This window comes from Ascaphus truei, chromosome 22 (genome assembly GCF_040206685.1).
Source record: "Ascaphus truei isolate aAscTru1 chromosome 22, aAscTru1.hap1, whole genome shotgun sequence".
In the NCBI taxonomy this organism is placed as follows: Eukaryota; Metazoa; Chordata; class Amphibia; order Anura; family Ascaphidae; genus Ascaphus; species Ascaphus truei.
The window spans coordinates 2,009,031-2,023,187 of record NC_134504.1 but is presented as its reverse complement, the minus strand read 5'-3'; the positions used below and the strand labels follow the sequence as shown (position 1 = coordinate 2,023,187).

General features: G+C 45.6%; 1 protein-coding gene across 1 annotated transcript in view; it reads right to left on the bottom strand.

Moving 5' to 3' along the window:
- DNAH9 (dynein axonemal heavy chain 9) overlaps positions 1 to 14,157 on the bottom strand; it is a 170,084-nt gene that overhangs the window by 149,775 nt on the left and 6,152 nt on the right. The window contains exons 2-12 of the mRNA XM_075579638.1: positions 13,323 to 13,519; positions 12,529 to 12,687; positions 12,043 to 12,173; positions 10,984 to 11,195; positions 9,508 to 9,741; positions 8,231 to 8,398; positions 6,795 to 6,911; positions 5,664 to 5,814; positions 5,154 to 5,268; positions 4,552 to 4,620; positions 982 to 1,108 (exon numbers count right to left, since the gene is read on the bottom strand). Of these exons, the coding sequence (XP_075435753.1) occupies positions 982 to 1,108; positions 4,552 to 4,620; positions 5,154 to 5,268; positions 5,664 to 5,814; positions 6,795 to 6,911; positions 8,231 to 8,398; positions 9,508 to 9,741; positions 10,984 to 11,195; positions 12,043 to 12,173; positions 12,529 to 12,687; positions 13,323 to 13,519 (1,680 nt within the window). The remainder of the gene's footprint in view (positions 1 to 981; positions 1,109 to 4,551; positions 4,621 to 5,153; positions 5,269 to 5,663; positions 5,815 to 6,794; positions 6,912 to 8,230; positions 8,399 to 9,507; positions 9,742 to 10,983; positions 11,196 to 12,042; positions 12,174 to 12,528; positions 12,688 to 13,322; positions 13,520 to 14,157) is intronic.

Here is a 14,157-nt window from a genome sequence, read left to right as displayed (position 1 = left end):
GGGTGGGAGTCTCACACAGCGTCTTGTTTCGAGAGCGTACGCAGTGTGCGCCGAATTGTATTCTGAACGGTGAATAATGATGAAGATGTGAAAGACACAGATGTAATAGTAATGCAACATTAATTAAACCTTTCGCAATGGGTTCCAGGGGTTAATTAGATGTAGCAGGGGGTACTGGTCCCGCTGGCCATTATAGGGATGTCTCCTGTTATATTCTGCGTTATCTGCCAGTGAATCCTATGGAAACTGAGTAATATTCTGCGTTATCTGCCAGTGAATCCTATGGAAACTGTGTAATATTCTGCGTTATCTGCCAGTGAATCCTATGGAAACTGTGTAATATTCTGCGTTATCTGCCAGTGAATCCTATGGAAAGTGTGTAATATTCTGCGTTATCTGCCAGTGAATCCTATGGAAACGGTGTAATATTCTGGTTTATCTGCCAGTGAATCCTATGGAAAGTGTGTAATATTCTGCGTTATCTGCTAGTGAATCCTATGGAAAGTGTGTAATATTCTGCGTTATCTGCCAGTGAATCCTATGGAAACGGTGTAATATTCTGCGTTATCTGCCAGTGAATCCTATAGAAAGTGTGTAATATTCTGCGTTATCTGCCAGTGAATCCTATGGAAAGTGTGTAATATTCTGCGTTATCTGCCAGTGAATCCTATAGAAAGTGTGTAATATTCTGCGTTATCTGCCAGTGAATCCTATGGAAAGTGTGTAATATTCTGCGTTATCAGGCGGTTACAGAAAACAAGCTACACCTGTACTTCCTGTGTATATACAGTATACACATTTAAACCCCTGGTGGGGGCAATATGGCGGGTCGGGGATATGCTGGGATATCTCTGCTATTAAATCCTACGGAAAATCTGAGCTATTCTGCATTATGAGCAGGTGTAATAACCGTTACTGCAGCTGTAAGAATATCTTACACATGAATATACGTGCTTAGAAAGAAGAGTATTCTAACGTTACCTGTGGGTCAAAATTGACTGAGATCAGCTTAGAGTCCTTATCTCGGAGGATAAGCGGCCGCGTCAGGTTATACTGAGATTTTTCAGACACCGTTTGGCACCATTCAGCATACAGATTCTGTTTGTACCTGTAAGTTATATATACAGTATTATTCATACAGTTTCTCTTTGTACCTGTAAGTTATATATACAGTATTATTCATACAGTTTCTGTTTGTACCTGTAAGTTATATATACTTTATCCTATATCTATACTTACTTATTGATCCAGAGGAAGGCAAACAAAAAACCCCATTGACATATCATCTAATGATATCTCATAAAGGGAAAAATAAATTCCTTCCTCCTGACTCCACGTATTACACACTGGGTTACCACCCTTCCCATATGTATGTTGTTACATTAAATAATTTTGCGTAATCAGCTTTGTTACAAAGATTCTGTTAAAAGTCCTAATTCTACTTATTTGTATCAAGTGAAAAGTGAATGATGGTAACCCAGCGCTGCTGAATTCATACAGATTAGATATTACTGGTTATCATTTGACTAATAACTGTATCATCATTTCTATCCAAAGACAAAAATAACCGTTTACCTGCAGGGCAGGGGAAAAGTCTCATCGACAAAAGAGTTTAGCTCGAGATTGTAAAAACTCTCTAAAGTATTTGTTTACTGTCGAAATGTAAAAAGTTAAAAAAAAATATTCACTAATATGTATACTTGTCAGATTTTATTTAAAACACAAACAGTGAAATGGTTAACTAATAAAAGAGCCCCCCCAAAAAATACTTCATTTGATAGCTAAATACAAGCCACTCATTTCTGGCAGAAAAAGCCGTTTTATTTAAGCCCTTTTGAAATATAAAAAAATTCCAGCGGAGGAAAAAAAAAAATGAATTTGCATATTTATATATTAACTTCAAAGCTGCAAATCGCAATAACAAAAAAATCAATGAAAAGCGTATTTACGGCTTACTGCTTGCGCTCCTGAAATAATAAACGTAAATAGGGCATGGGCAGAGCTCACCGGGGCACTGTATTCCAATGTAGGAACGTCAATAACAGCGTGGGGTGAGAACAGGAGCGGGTGAGAGACTTTGGGACACGGTTTAACACCGTGTTGTATGAGCCAATGACTTTGCAGGAATGGAATATATATATATATATATATATATATATATATATATATATATATATATAGATATATTACTTGTGAGCACATTCACATGTCATAGGCAGGTCTGCAACCCTGCTTTTCACCATTATCACCTAGCATACAGACCTTCCACTGCAGCAAGGGATTCTGGGAAATGACATGCAAATGAGCACACAGTGCTACCTTTTGTCTCAAGCCCACATTACATGGAAAACCCTTAAGCCAATGCATGCTGCTTTAAACACAGCTTTTAAACATAGCTTGGGATGAGATGCAAAGCCAATAAACCCACTCACAGACAGACTGTTTCGACCTTGTGAGTCTCATCAGTGTGAGGTTGGTTATACTGGCTTTGCTGTATACTGTACACATATATACATATACACACCCTGTATACATATATACATATACACACACCTGTTAAAATATACACACACTCAAAAATAGATAGATGGATTGGGTAAATTCCCACAGCTGATTCAAATTTACAACCATATCTAGCCATATAGAATACCCATTTACCAAGCGTTGGTTCGGGTTATCGCACTCGTTTCAGCGCCACCTGCCATTAAAGTCTCTTGATGAATGTGCCCCAATAGCGGTAATTAGCTTCTCCTTCACGTGACAGATTACACGTCACCCCACCGCCTGTCTGCCTTCCCTATAACTCAAGCTTCGCACGGGCTACAGTTGAACTTGTAAGGTTCTCTACGTGGGGCCCCTGCGCCTCGCATCGATTTCACGGTGTAATTAAGACGTTTCCCTCCTTCTCCAAGCCCAATTAAAAGCACACTTTCATTTCCAGCCTCTGACTTGGGAAGGCTCTCCTGAGGACATCCGAGCACTTCCAGGATACCAATTAGAACTGATAAATTGCTTCTCCCGCTTACAGTTGGAAAATGTGCATCAACGTCCTGGTGGCTGTGTGAGCTCTGGAGAAGGAGACATGTGTTCCCGGGTGTCACACATTTGACTCTTTATAGTGCCGGACCTGCGACACTTGTGGTCAAGTGGTCACTTCGGCAGTGATCACATTCTCGACCTGGCCATGCCGTCCGGCTGATGGGAAAAAACGAAATGGTCAATGGGACCCCAGACATGCCAGTACCGCACTAGGTACGCCATGAGGGCGAAGTAACGGTTACAGGGTCACGGTGACGTGGCGGCAGCTCGACTTGTTTTGGCCAAAAGATTGAACTGAATATCCCAAATTTAGGGGAAAAGAAAAGATATAGAAACTAAGTAAATATTTTGCCGTATTACACGTATATTGGGGCTTCTCGGGGTCCTGCTATATATTGAGGTCACTTTCCTAGTAGCGCTGCAGTTGACACAATATATACATAAATAACACTTTGGGACTGGTATTGAGCGCGCTAAGACTGTGTATACCTACTGACCGTTGCCAACCTCACAGGTCTCTTCTTCAGAAGAACTATTCCTCTTGGAAGAATTTGCATGTTGGAGCACCACAATCGCGATGGCGCCGACACTGGCCCTATAACTGCCAGCGGTGTGGCACCAAGAGTTCTAGAGAAATGGCCTCAATTGCTCAAAATTCATTATTTTCGCAAAAATAATCGAACATGCGATGACCACTGACTTTTAGCAGCACGCACACTTGTTGCAAACTTTTTTGCAGAAAGATACAAAGACATGACACCTTAAATACAATGTGTGTGTGTGTAAATATGTGTAACCCCCTTGAAAGCGCAGGCAGCGGACACATACACTGTCCCGTGGCGGCAACAGGAAACTACAACTCCCAGCTTGCTGTGCTGCAGCACGGAGAAACTTCTGGTGCAGGAGGATGTGACACGTGATGGACAGGGCCTCAGCCAATGAGATTGGACTCTGGAGAGGCGGGACTAAGGGAGAAAATTGACTACGAGAGTCTGGCAGAGCACAAATAGAATGGGCTCCGAACCAAGACCTGTGAGTGTGGCGCCCCATATGGGGTACGGTATACAGGAGGATGACTCAGGCCCCATATGGGGCGCCACACTCACAGGTCTTGGTTCGGAGCCCATTCTAGTTCCATCCCAATGTCTTCAGTTCGGCTGGCCAGGGATTGACTTCTCTTACACATGTGTGATATATATATATTAAATGAAGTCACCCCACATCCCGAAAGTACCACTCTCTTCCCCCCTCACATCTCCCACTCTTTCCCCCCCCCCCCCATGTGTTCTACTACAGTACCTCAGTCAATGTCAAGGTCAATGTATGGCCCTTTTGAAGGCTCAGAGGTCGTACTGTCCTTGACGTATATCATGTTGCCCAGCCCTGAGCTACACAAATAGGTCATTGCCTCCCTTAGACTCTCTGCTTTATGTAGCTTGCACCGATCTCAGCATACCGAGAGAAGGCTCGACCAAAACCCGATGCCGGAAAACTTTTAAAAATAGTACTTACTTTTCTAGTAAGTCCATCATCTCGTCATACTTCTGTGTCATTCTGTTACCTTCCACCGCTTGCAGGCAGCTGTGGTAAGAGCAGGAAAATGGCGTCAGAAAGATACAATGTGGCTCCCGTATAATTCATAGGCCGGTGACAGCCGTTATCACCTCCGCGAACACACAAAATAACATGTTAAATAAACACGCGTGTTACATCCTCAACCATTGTTTTCAATAGCGCACCTGTTAACAAAAACGTGCCGGTGTTAACGCATGGTGTAATAATGTCCCCTACATCTGTATATAGCTTTAAGGTACCTGTATATCCCACAGAATACTTCGAGTTCACTCTCCATATACATTTCCTCGCTAAACATTTCTTAAATACAAATATGAGAACCGTGGTAATAAATCAATGCTAAATATGCTTAAAGTGTGAGTTTGTTAAAAAATATATACTTTTAGGTACCTTTTTGTACCTTTTTAACCACACAAACTTCTCCTTTGGGCAGCGGGACAGCATTGCATACTGACATAGAATCATTTGTGCAGGGTCTGTTAAATATGGCCGCCATGGGGACTCTTCGGAGAGCCCCGGCCCTAATACGGGATACTCACGGATGTGTTACATGTCGGAAGTTGTTATAAGGCAGCTGGAGGCGCTCGCTCAGCTCCTGGGCCCAGTTCAGATTCCCAGCCACGAGGGGCATATTCTTGTTTATCTGCGGGTACCCTGCAATGCAGATATAACATATCTATATACACATAGAAGCGGGTCACGTAGACCTATAAGATTACATTTAAATATATAGAGTCGGGTGCCTGAACGTTTAGTGCCCTCCGGGCGCATGGCGACCATCACGAGAACCGGGACGCCAAAGGCTCTATTGACATACCCTGCACATCATGCCACTGTGCCCCATTTCTGGGGGTAGATCGCGATCTGACAGTGACAAGGTTACAAGCGCCCTACCCCCTTCCACTGACCAATCAATTGGCGCCCTGCATTACACATGGTTCTTGGGGCCCCATGCGAGCTAGTGGCGGGACCGCAATATTCCACTCCAAAGCGTAACCCGCAAAGCCAATTTAAACATATTTGCCAACGCAATGTCCTAAGATACGTACCACGTCCCACGTCTTGCTGGACGTGTCTGTCGAAGATCACTTTCGCCGAGTCCAATTCTTGATCAAACATGGTGATTAGCTGAGGATATTTGTCATGAGCGTCCGCTGCAATCAACGGCCTGTCCAGCAAGCTCCCAAACATGTCCAGCACCTGCCAACACCGGGAACATGTTATATTCGCAGCACGTTTATACCAACCTGTTACGCCCTCTGAGTGCGCAGTGACGTATCCTGAACGTCATCACAGCCGGCATTCTACGGGCTCTCTGACGTACGGGGTACGTGGTGCTATAACTTCTCGTGTATGGGGAGATCGCATTCGGAGCAGACGTGGAGTGTGTGTCGCTCCCACGACCATTCGCTCACTGCGCCAAGCGAACATGTGGCGGCAGACCTGGGCACTCTGGTACCACCAGTCTTCCGGTATGCGAAGGGTTACCAAAACATGACTTCTTTACTTAGAAAAGGAGTCCTTTAACACTTACAGTGCCGGAGGGTCTGCGGGACGCCAGAGGGCCACGGCCTCTCCGACAACGGTGGTCACGTGACCGCGGCGACCCTGAACCCGGAAATTGAAGAGGTGTACTATTCCCTTCCCCTATACTTCGTATCACGTCCTGCGCTCCATGGGAACGCGCTACGCGATCGAAGCTGAAAAAAGCCCTCGTTGGGCATAACGTAGCCCCTACATCATGTTCGCCAGACCCCATGACATAGTGACTACTCCTTGGAGCAAGAAAGGGTTAAAAACATAAGCTCCCCCCCCCATATATTTATAGTCCCTGTTGATCTGTTTGTATCTTTTCATAATCTTAATGTTGTATTTCCCTGGCACCAGCTGTGACACCACGGCAATCCATGTTAGTGTGAGCGGCAGCCGCCATTTTGTCATCCCAGGATAGCCATGTCTCAGTCTTTGATATTTCCAGAATTCACAGACAGATTAATAATAAAAAAGGAGTGGGATTGCTAAAATAAAAGGAAGCAAAACGACTTTGCACAGGTACGAAGAAAGGAGACTTATATTTTGATGGCGAGTAAATCAAATTGCCGCTTTAACACATTTTCGTCTTTATGAATCCCGTGCTTTTCCTACGCGAGGATTTTATTCCCGAAGGAAGCAAAACCAACCTTAAAAGCGTGTTCCAAGCCAGAAGCGTCATTAAAAGCCTGGCAGAAAACCGACCCCAGCCTCCTGTCCATATCTTCCACACTCAGCTGGAAGCCGGAGACGTCATCTTCGAACTCCTACAAAGGATAAAGATGTCAGTGAGATAACTAGGCCGGATCTTCCAATGCATCCCGTGGCTTCAACTCTCACCGGTTTGGACGCCCTGTTTCCTAGCGACTCTTAGGCCCAAGTCCACAAAGCTTTGTTATGTCACTTAAAGTCGTGTTAAGACTAACCGCGTCTCCTTAACAATAAACGGAACGTGACGCCATGTTTTTTGCCGTAAAGATCCGGAACGTGACGCCATGTTTTTTGCCGTAAAGATTTTTTGCCGTAAAGATTAACTAGAAGGAACATTTGTGATTATAACATGCAATTGATGCGTTAACGGGGGAACTTCACGTTACGTTAGTTCGGTTACCCCTAAACTTGGCGTTACTCAAATACTGACCCGGAAAATAAGGCTTCTGTAGGGTCTGGGTGGGTGTAACGCCACAACGAGGCTGCATTAAAATAGCGAGAATAGCGTGTGTGTATGGGTGTGTGTGTGTGTGTGTATGGGTGTGTGTGTGCGTGTGTATGGGTGTGTGTGTGGGTGTGTGTGTATGGATGTGTGTGTGTATGGGTGTGTGTGTGTGTGTGTGTGTGTGTGTGTGTGTGTGTGTGTGTGTGTGTGTGTGTGTGTGTGTGTGTGTGTGTGTGTGTGTGTGTGTGTGTGTGTGTGTGTGTGTGTGTGTATGGGTGTGTGTGTGTATGGGTGTGTGTGTGTGTGTCTCACTCACTGTGTGTTTGTCTCAGTGTGTGTGTGTGTGTGTGTGTGTGTGTGTGTGTCTCACTCACTGTGTGTTTGTCTCAGTGTGTGTGTGTGTGTGTGTGTGTGTGTGTGTGTGTGTGTGTGTGTGTGTGTGTGTGTGTGTGTGTGTGTGTGTGTGTGTGTGTGTGTGTGTGTGTGTGTGTGTGTATTTGTGCTGGACGGTTTAACCGTACAATAAAAGCTTGAACACCATACCCAGCTAAAGTACCTGCCATTGTGCAATTATATACAACACATATTTCTGTATATGTTTCTAATACCCGTGCATTTTCACTTATTGTCTGGATTGCCACTTTGTGGCGTTGTGTAGCACGCTTTCTGCATGTTTGTACATTTGTGTGCTGTGGGTGTCTCTGGTTCCCTGTTCCCTGTTGGTCTTTTTCGTCCCAGCACTTTGGGCGTTTGTCAATGTCTCCGCACACGGCTTTGGGGGAGTCTGTCGGTATTACCCCCAATTCTGCAGAAATTCTTTGGTGATTTTATCATAGAAAATGTGTGTAATCTGATACTACATTACTGCGCAGCTGTTTATCCGAGTACTGCGGGTATTTTTTCTATTTAACACCAGAAAGTGGTACCCACCATGTTGGCCGTGTCAAGACAGTCGTAGGTCCGTTCCGAGAACACTTTGTACAGCTCCTGGAACTCCTCGTGCATGCCCACGACGGCCTGACTCAGGGATTTACCCTTTATTCCCCCAAACTCAACTTTCTCCAGTTTCATCATGTCCAGCGCAGTGACCAACAGATCCTAGGAAGCGAGCAATAAATTAGGGATTAAGATTAGGGGGTTTTAGGGTAAAGGGTAATGTTAGGGGTTTACCTTGGCGCGAAGCGACTGGCAGAGACGTCCTTGCGGCGAGGTTAGTGGCGGCAAAGCTTCAGCGGAGATTTGATCGCCACAAAACGGCCGTGACAAATCTCGCAGACCGTTAGAACCCGCACGTGGCTAATTAGCTTCACGAGATTTGTTCCAGTTGAACGCGGCCGATTGCGCTTGGAAAGTTTAGGAACGGCTTGTCTTGTACGGAGTGTAAGGTTTTATACACGTTAACATGTTCACACTGGAACTAAGAAAGGTGCAATTCCACAAAGCTGGCCAAAAACGCAACCTTCTGTAAATAGTTTTGATGAGTTAAAGGGAGCCAATTAGTGTGTTATTTTGTGTATGGCTTCATAGGGATTGCATCTTTAAGGGATTTACCTATAATAACAGTGTGAATATCCCAGAGGGGTAACCCACACACTTGTGATTCCAAGACAAACACCCTAACCACTACACACCGCCTCCTCCTGACCTGACACTGCTTTTCCTAACTGATTTCCGTGAGATATGCTAACGTCACCGCTGCAGTTCAGGTGACAGCCACGGCAGGTAATGTGGGGTCATTTGATAATGAAAACTGTCAGCTAGATGGCTTATTAAGCCCCAAAAATTCAGGTGAGCACAGAAACTTCTTGTACTTCCCGCAGGTAAGAAGACACTTTGCACAAACACTGGTAATCCGTGTTCGTAGCTCTAAACATCTCCGGCAGAGAATGGGTTACATTGGTCGCCATCAGAGCTAGCAACAGTCACCATCGCGGCTGCCATTTTTTATCAACCCCGTACAAAATGTTGTTACATCGATATTTCCTCCAAACAGACAAATATGAAAATGATTCCCGAATGGCCGGTTTGCCCTGGGTGCTAGCGGGGAAATATATTAACGTACACAGAATATAATTGTGACTGGCTACATGGTCCTGCTCCGTTAGAGACACCAATCCCAGAATTATGTTATCTTTTGCCAGCTACATGGCATTACCCCTCTCCCCCTCTTAGGGTGCTGAATTTAGGCCCCTGGTGGTTTCACTCACTTCGATGGTTTCCAGTCTCCTCATGAAGCCGTCCAACCTCGCAAAGACCATCGGGGAAGGGAAATCCCAATCTTTCACCTCTTCCCCGTTTCGGAAGTAGTCCTGCAGTTTCGCCCTTCTCTCCTCGAACGTCTGCTGGAGGAACCGCAAGGTGCCCAGCGCCTCCTGTACCTTCCCCAGACATTCTTCCGTCTCCCCCTTCAGTAAGTCTTCTGCGTTCAGGTAGTTCCGAGCCTGCGATATGCAACAAAACATTCACGTTTTACCTCGGGCTCAACTCGATGAAAACTCGTTTAAGCTGCAGGCTGCGCCATGTTTTTGGATGATACTTTAAAGACAGGAGCGGCCAACTCCAGTCCTCAAGGGCCACCAACAGGTCAGGTTTTCATGATATCCCTGCTTCAGCACAGGTGGCTCAGTCATAACGACTGAGCCACTGATGGAGTGACCTGTGCTGAAGCAGGGATGTCCTGAAACTCTGACGTGTTGGTGGCCCTTGAAGCCTGGAGTTGGCCACCCCTGCTTTAAGAGATCTCTTCTAGCCCTTTGTAACGCTGTTTTTATTTTTTTAAATATCTATGTTCTGTTTAGGATATATAAGCGTTTGAAATATTGTGTCCGGGAGGTTAAAATGGCGCTCTCCCCAGAGCCCAGCGTTAGAGGAGAGTTCATTCTCGCTTATCTCCAGGTAGAAAATGTTTAAATTCAATTACACCCCATCTCTTTATCACATAGGTGGAAAGCCGGGGATCTCCCGAGCTGAAACTCACTAATTTCAGCTCAGGGGACCCCTTGGTCCCTGAGATACATACTTATAAAGGTACCACTGGTACCTGTTACCTCCAGGGAAAACAAAATGGCGGTGTAAATTTCCTGCACCGATAGGATCTGCAATGTCACCCGTTGCAGCTTGCTATTGGCCCACGTGTTGCAGGGGATTTGAACAGGAAGTGCCAGCGCCAGTGTTCACAATGTGTATCTCGGACCCGAGGGGGGAAATTAACCGGGTTCAGCTCCCAGGGAAAAGGGGAGACCTGGGAGGGGAACGGAGGCTTTAAGTCACATTTTGACCTTGGACCAAGAACAGCAGCCGGTACCGAATGAAGGAGAACCCCATGCAACGGGCAGACTCCTTTGGGTATCTGCTCAGCTTATAGCCGCGAGGGCAAAGAATGACACAGATCCTGCAGAGATAGAGTCTTATCCTATATCTGCCGAGGGGGCCGTTTCCGGGGCCCAAATCTCCAAACTCTACGGGAATATGCAGCCGAAAACAGGGCCTGTTTGGCTAACATACAATTACACTCGGAGAGGTTTGTGTGGCCCCAAGACCTGGACAGTGGTCAGAATTCCACCCTGGAAGTGGCTGCATGCATATGAGATTCTGAAGTATATTTGCAAAGTGCCTTGTAACTAGAAAGGTGCCACATCAACAGAAGATCGTATAAAAGGGATCATCGTTAGCTCCCGTCTTACCTGCTGAATGAAAAGGTTGCAGACTTCCTGCATCAGCACAATAATCCGAGCGGGGGTGTTGTAGTATTTGGAACGAGCCCAGACCAAGCAGAGCACGTGCAGAAGGGGAACTATCAGGGGCTTCACGTCAATAAATTCAACGTTTTCGATATCCTCAAAGTGCCGCTGAAGAGGCTTCAGATGTAAGTTGATGTCTCGGGCTTCAGTCAAAGCTGAAATGAAACCGATGGAGAGCAGGAAGTGGGACGGCAGTGGATGGACAGCTACCTTCTGGCCAGGGTTTGGTACCACAATACACGCGTGATAGTATTAATGGTATTTAAGAGACACCTTCTACAAACCAATATCTAGTCTGTAGCTTTAAATAATTAACGGTCCGGAAAACCCGAGCACCTTGTACGTAACAATTATGACCCGATCTTCTGCCGTAGGACACCTGGATCTGGAAGACACCGGCAACTTATTCAAGTCCCTAGGATGCAGTGCGTCCTCCAGCAGAAAACTGCTTAGTAAATATGGCCGACAAACCTTTACATTACTCCACGGCAGAAATTGTGACGCGCTTTCTACTTATTTTTGGTTCCACATATTTGCCGAAAGCCACGTTGGTGGCGGAAGGTGCATTGCGAAAGATAATGTAGGTCATGTACAGTAAATAAGCGCACAAAAGCGCAATTAAATGAGTGATTTCCGTGCATCAATTTTACGCCCAAAATGCCATTTGCGACGCTTAGTATCATCGGAACTTTGTCCCTTGCTGACACAAACGCTCAGCGTCCAGTACATTGTACATCGAGCCAGTGATACGAGAGAAAGGTCATTGGCCCTACACACTTTGCAGAATGGGATCTGTCTCTGTGCCGTTACATACAGTACTGTATATAGTTCATTCTGCTTGCTTCAGGAGCCAGGGAGCTGGACATTACAGATACACAATTAAGTGCTAATCTATACTGTATATATTCCCAAGTGGCTGTTTGGGGCCCAAACACCCCCCACAGATTTCAATGTGGATTTCCGGCGGCGTCAGAGTATAAGGAATTCCTCCGTAATCCTTACCTGCCACTACGTCTTTAAACAGCGCTTTGAACGCGGGGAAGTAGCTGCTCTGCACGCGTTCCAGGACCTCCGCCATTTTGCGCACTTTTCTGGTTCGAAGTTGATTGTAAATGCATTCCAAATCTCCGTATCTAAACCGCGAGAAACACGCGCAAATGAAGAGCCGGTACATTCTAGCAACGAGAACGCTAGCGTCATGTCATGCTCCGTGTCTAGGTAAATTACACGCGTGCTTTCTCAACACGGGAATCCCGGAAGCTGCGCTGCAGTACGCAGACTAATAATAATAATAATAATAATATTCTAATTATGTAATGAGTTACAAAGTCCCAAATAAACAAAGTAAATGAAGGGCTGTGGGAGGGTTAATGAGCTATATGTTGATGCCTTTATAAACACAAAATCAGACAGTATAATTAGATTAAAGTTGCTTGCGCAGCGCCATCCCAATGCAATCGTCTCTACGCGCAGAGGACAACAGTCTACCTGTTCTTCCAGAATTCCAACTCTACGGTGGGGTTGGGATTCTTGCCTTGTAGAAGTGGCTCCAGTGACTCTTTCTTTAGCACCCCTCGTATCTGATGGCTCCACTGTATGATCGCAGACTCAATAGCGTGCATGATCGTCTTATCCAGGCGGTCGTTACTGGGGGGGGGGAGGGGGGGAGGAGACAGAAAAAGGTCAATGTTTTCATACTTCGGTTTAGATTTTCTCCTCATTTCTAGAGATGGGGCCAATTCGAATTGGAGAAGTTCCAGACCCAGAAACACTTTCCATGTCCCATTAGCACATCTCCCAGGTTTGCTTTCCACCTGTGGTTTCAAAGTGGTTTTGAGGGGGGAATATATATCGGACTTTGGACTCTACTGAAATCTCTCTCCCGACTATCCACCACTGCCACAGAAATTCGCCATTCGCAGATCATTCCAATGTTGGCGAAAGATTTGTCCATCTCTATTCAGTTGAGCGTGTGCTGAACACATCTCACTTCCTATCGGGCCCACTGACTGCGCTGAATGATTGTGGAATTGGGGCAGAGGTGAGGGTGCTAATTATTGTTGAGTGGAAGGGGGTGCAGGCCCCGAGTATGTGTGAGAAAGGGCTAGGAACCGTTGGCCCGGCTCCTGGACCTGCTTCTTAGTATCAAAATGAGTATTTCATACAAACTCCAGGACATTTTGTAGCTGGAAATAATATTTGAACGGTGACACGGATAAGTAAAGGACCACCACCAAGAGAAGGCAGGTCGTGCTCACCATTATACAGTCACCAGCACTTACTTTTTCTCATTTTCATAATCGACATACTCCACCTTCTCCGATCCGGCTGGGAGAGGAAGCAAGGTCTTCCCTTTCACCTGACCGACCACCACAAAGATGTTGCTCTTCAGGTTGTTGACATGGCGCATGACATCTTGGGATACCACATGAGGCCAGTTGTGATGGTTCTTCTGGTTGGCCAGAATGGGTACCACCACCTACGAAGAGTGAGAAAACAAGACAGTATAGTCCTTCTGACTTAAGGAGATCTTCCTTAAGCCTGGTCTTTGGGTCAACATATTGTCGTGATCATTATATGGAAGAATGCTTCAGCACAGGTGGCTCAATCAGTGGCTCAGTGGAAGGCACCTGTGCTGAATCATGGATATCCTGAAAAGCTGACCTGTTGGTAGCTCTGGACGACTGAAGTTGGCCACCCCATGTCTAATAGCCGTCTGTATTGGCCATAGGGAGGTGCGGATATATTATAGATTGTAATACAGTAGCTGTTAATGGCTCATTACTTGAGTTCTAATTAAATGATAGTGTAAAGATGAGTTTATACGAAGAAGAGACCTGTGAGGTTTTGCTTCCTCTGTACATTGTAATTTGTTCCGTGAAGGACTCATGTTGGTGCATTAAACGATATAACCACCTATGGAAAATCTAATATAGAAGAAGGTAAATATTTCCATTAGCCAAACGTAGCATGGAAATATAGACACAAAGGTTTTGCGCCGTTTAGTAAATCAGGGTCACAAAGGCAGGATGTTTTTAAAGGGGCAGCCCTGCCTACGAAAGGGCGCTAAGGACAGCGGCACATTTAACAAGCAAAATGAGGCGGGATTGACACGTT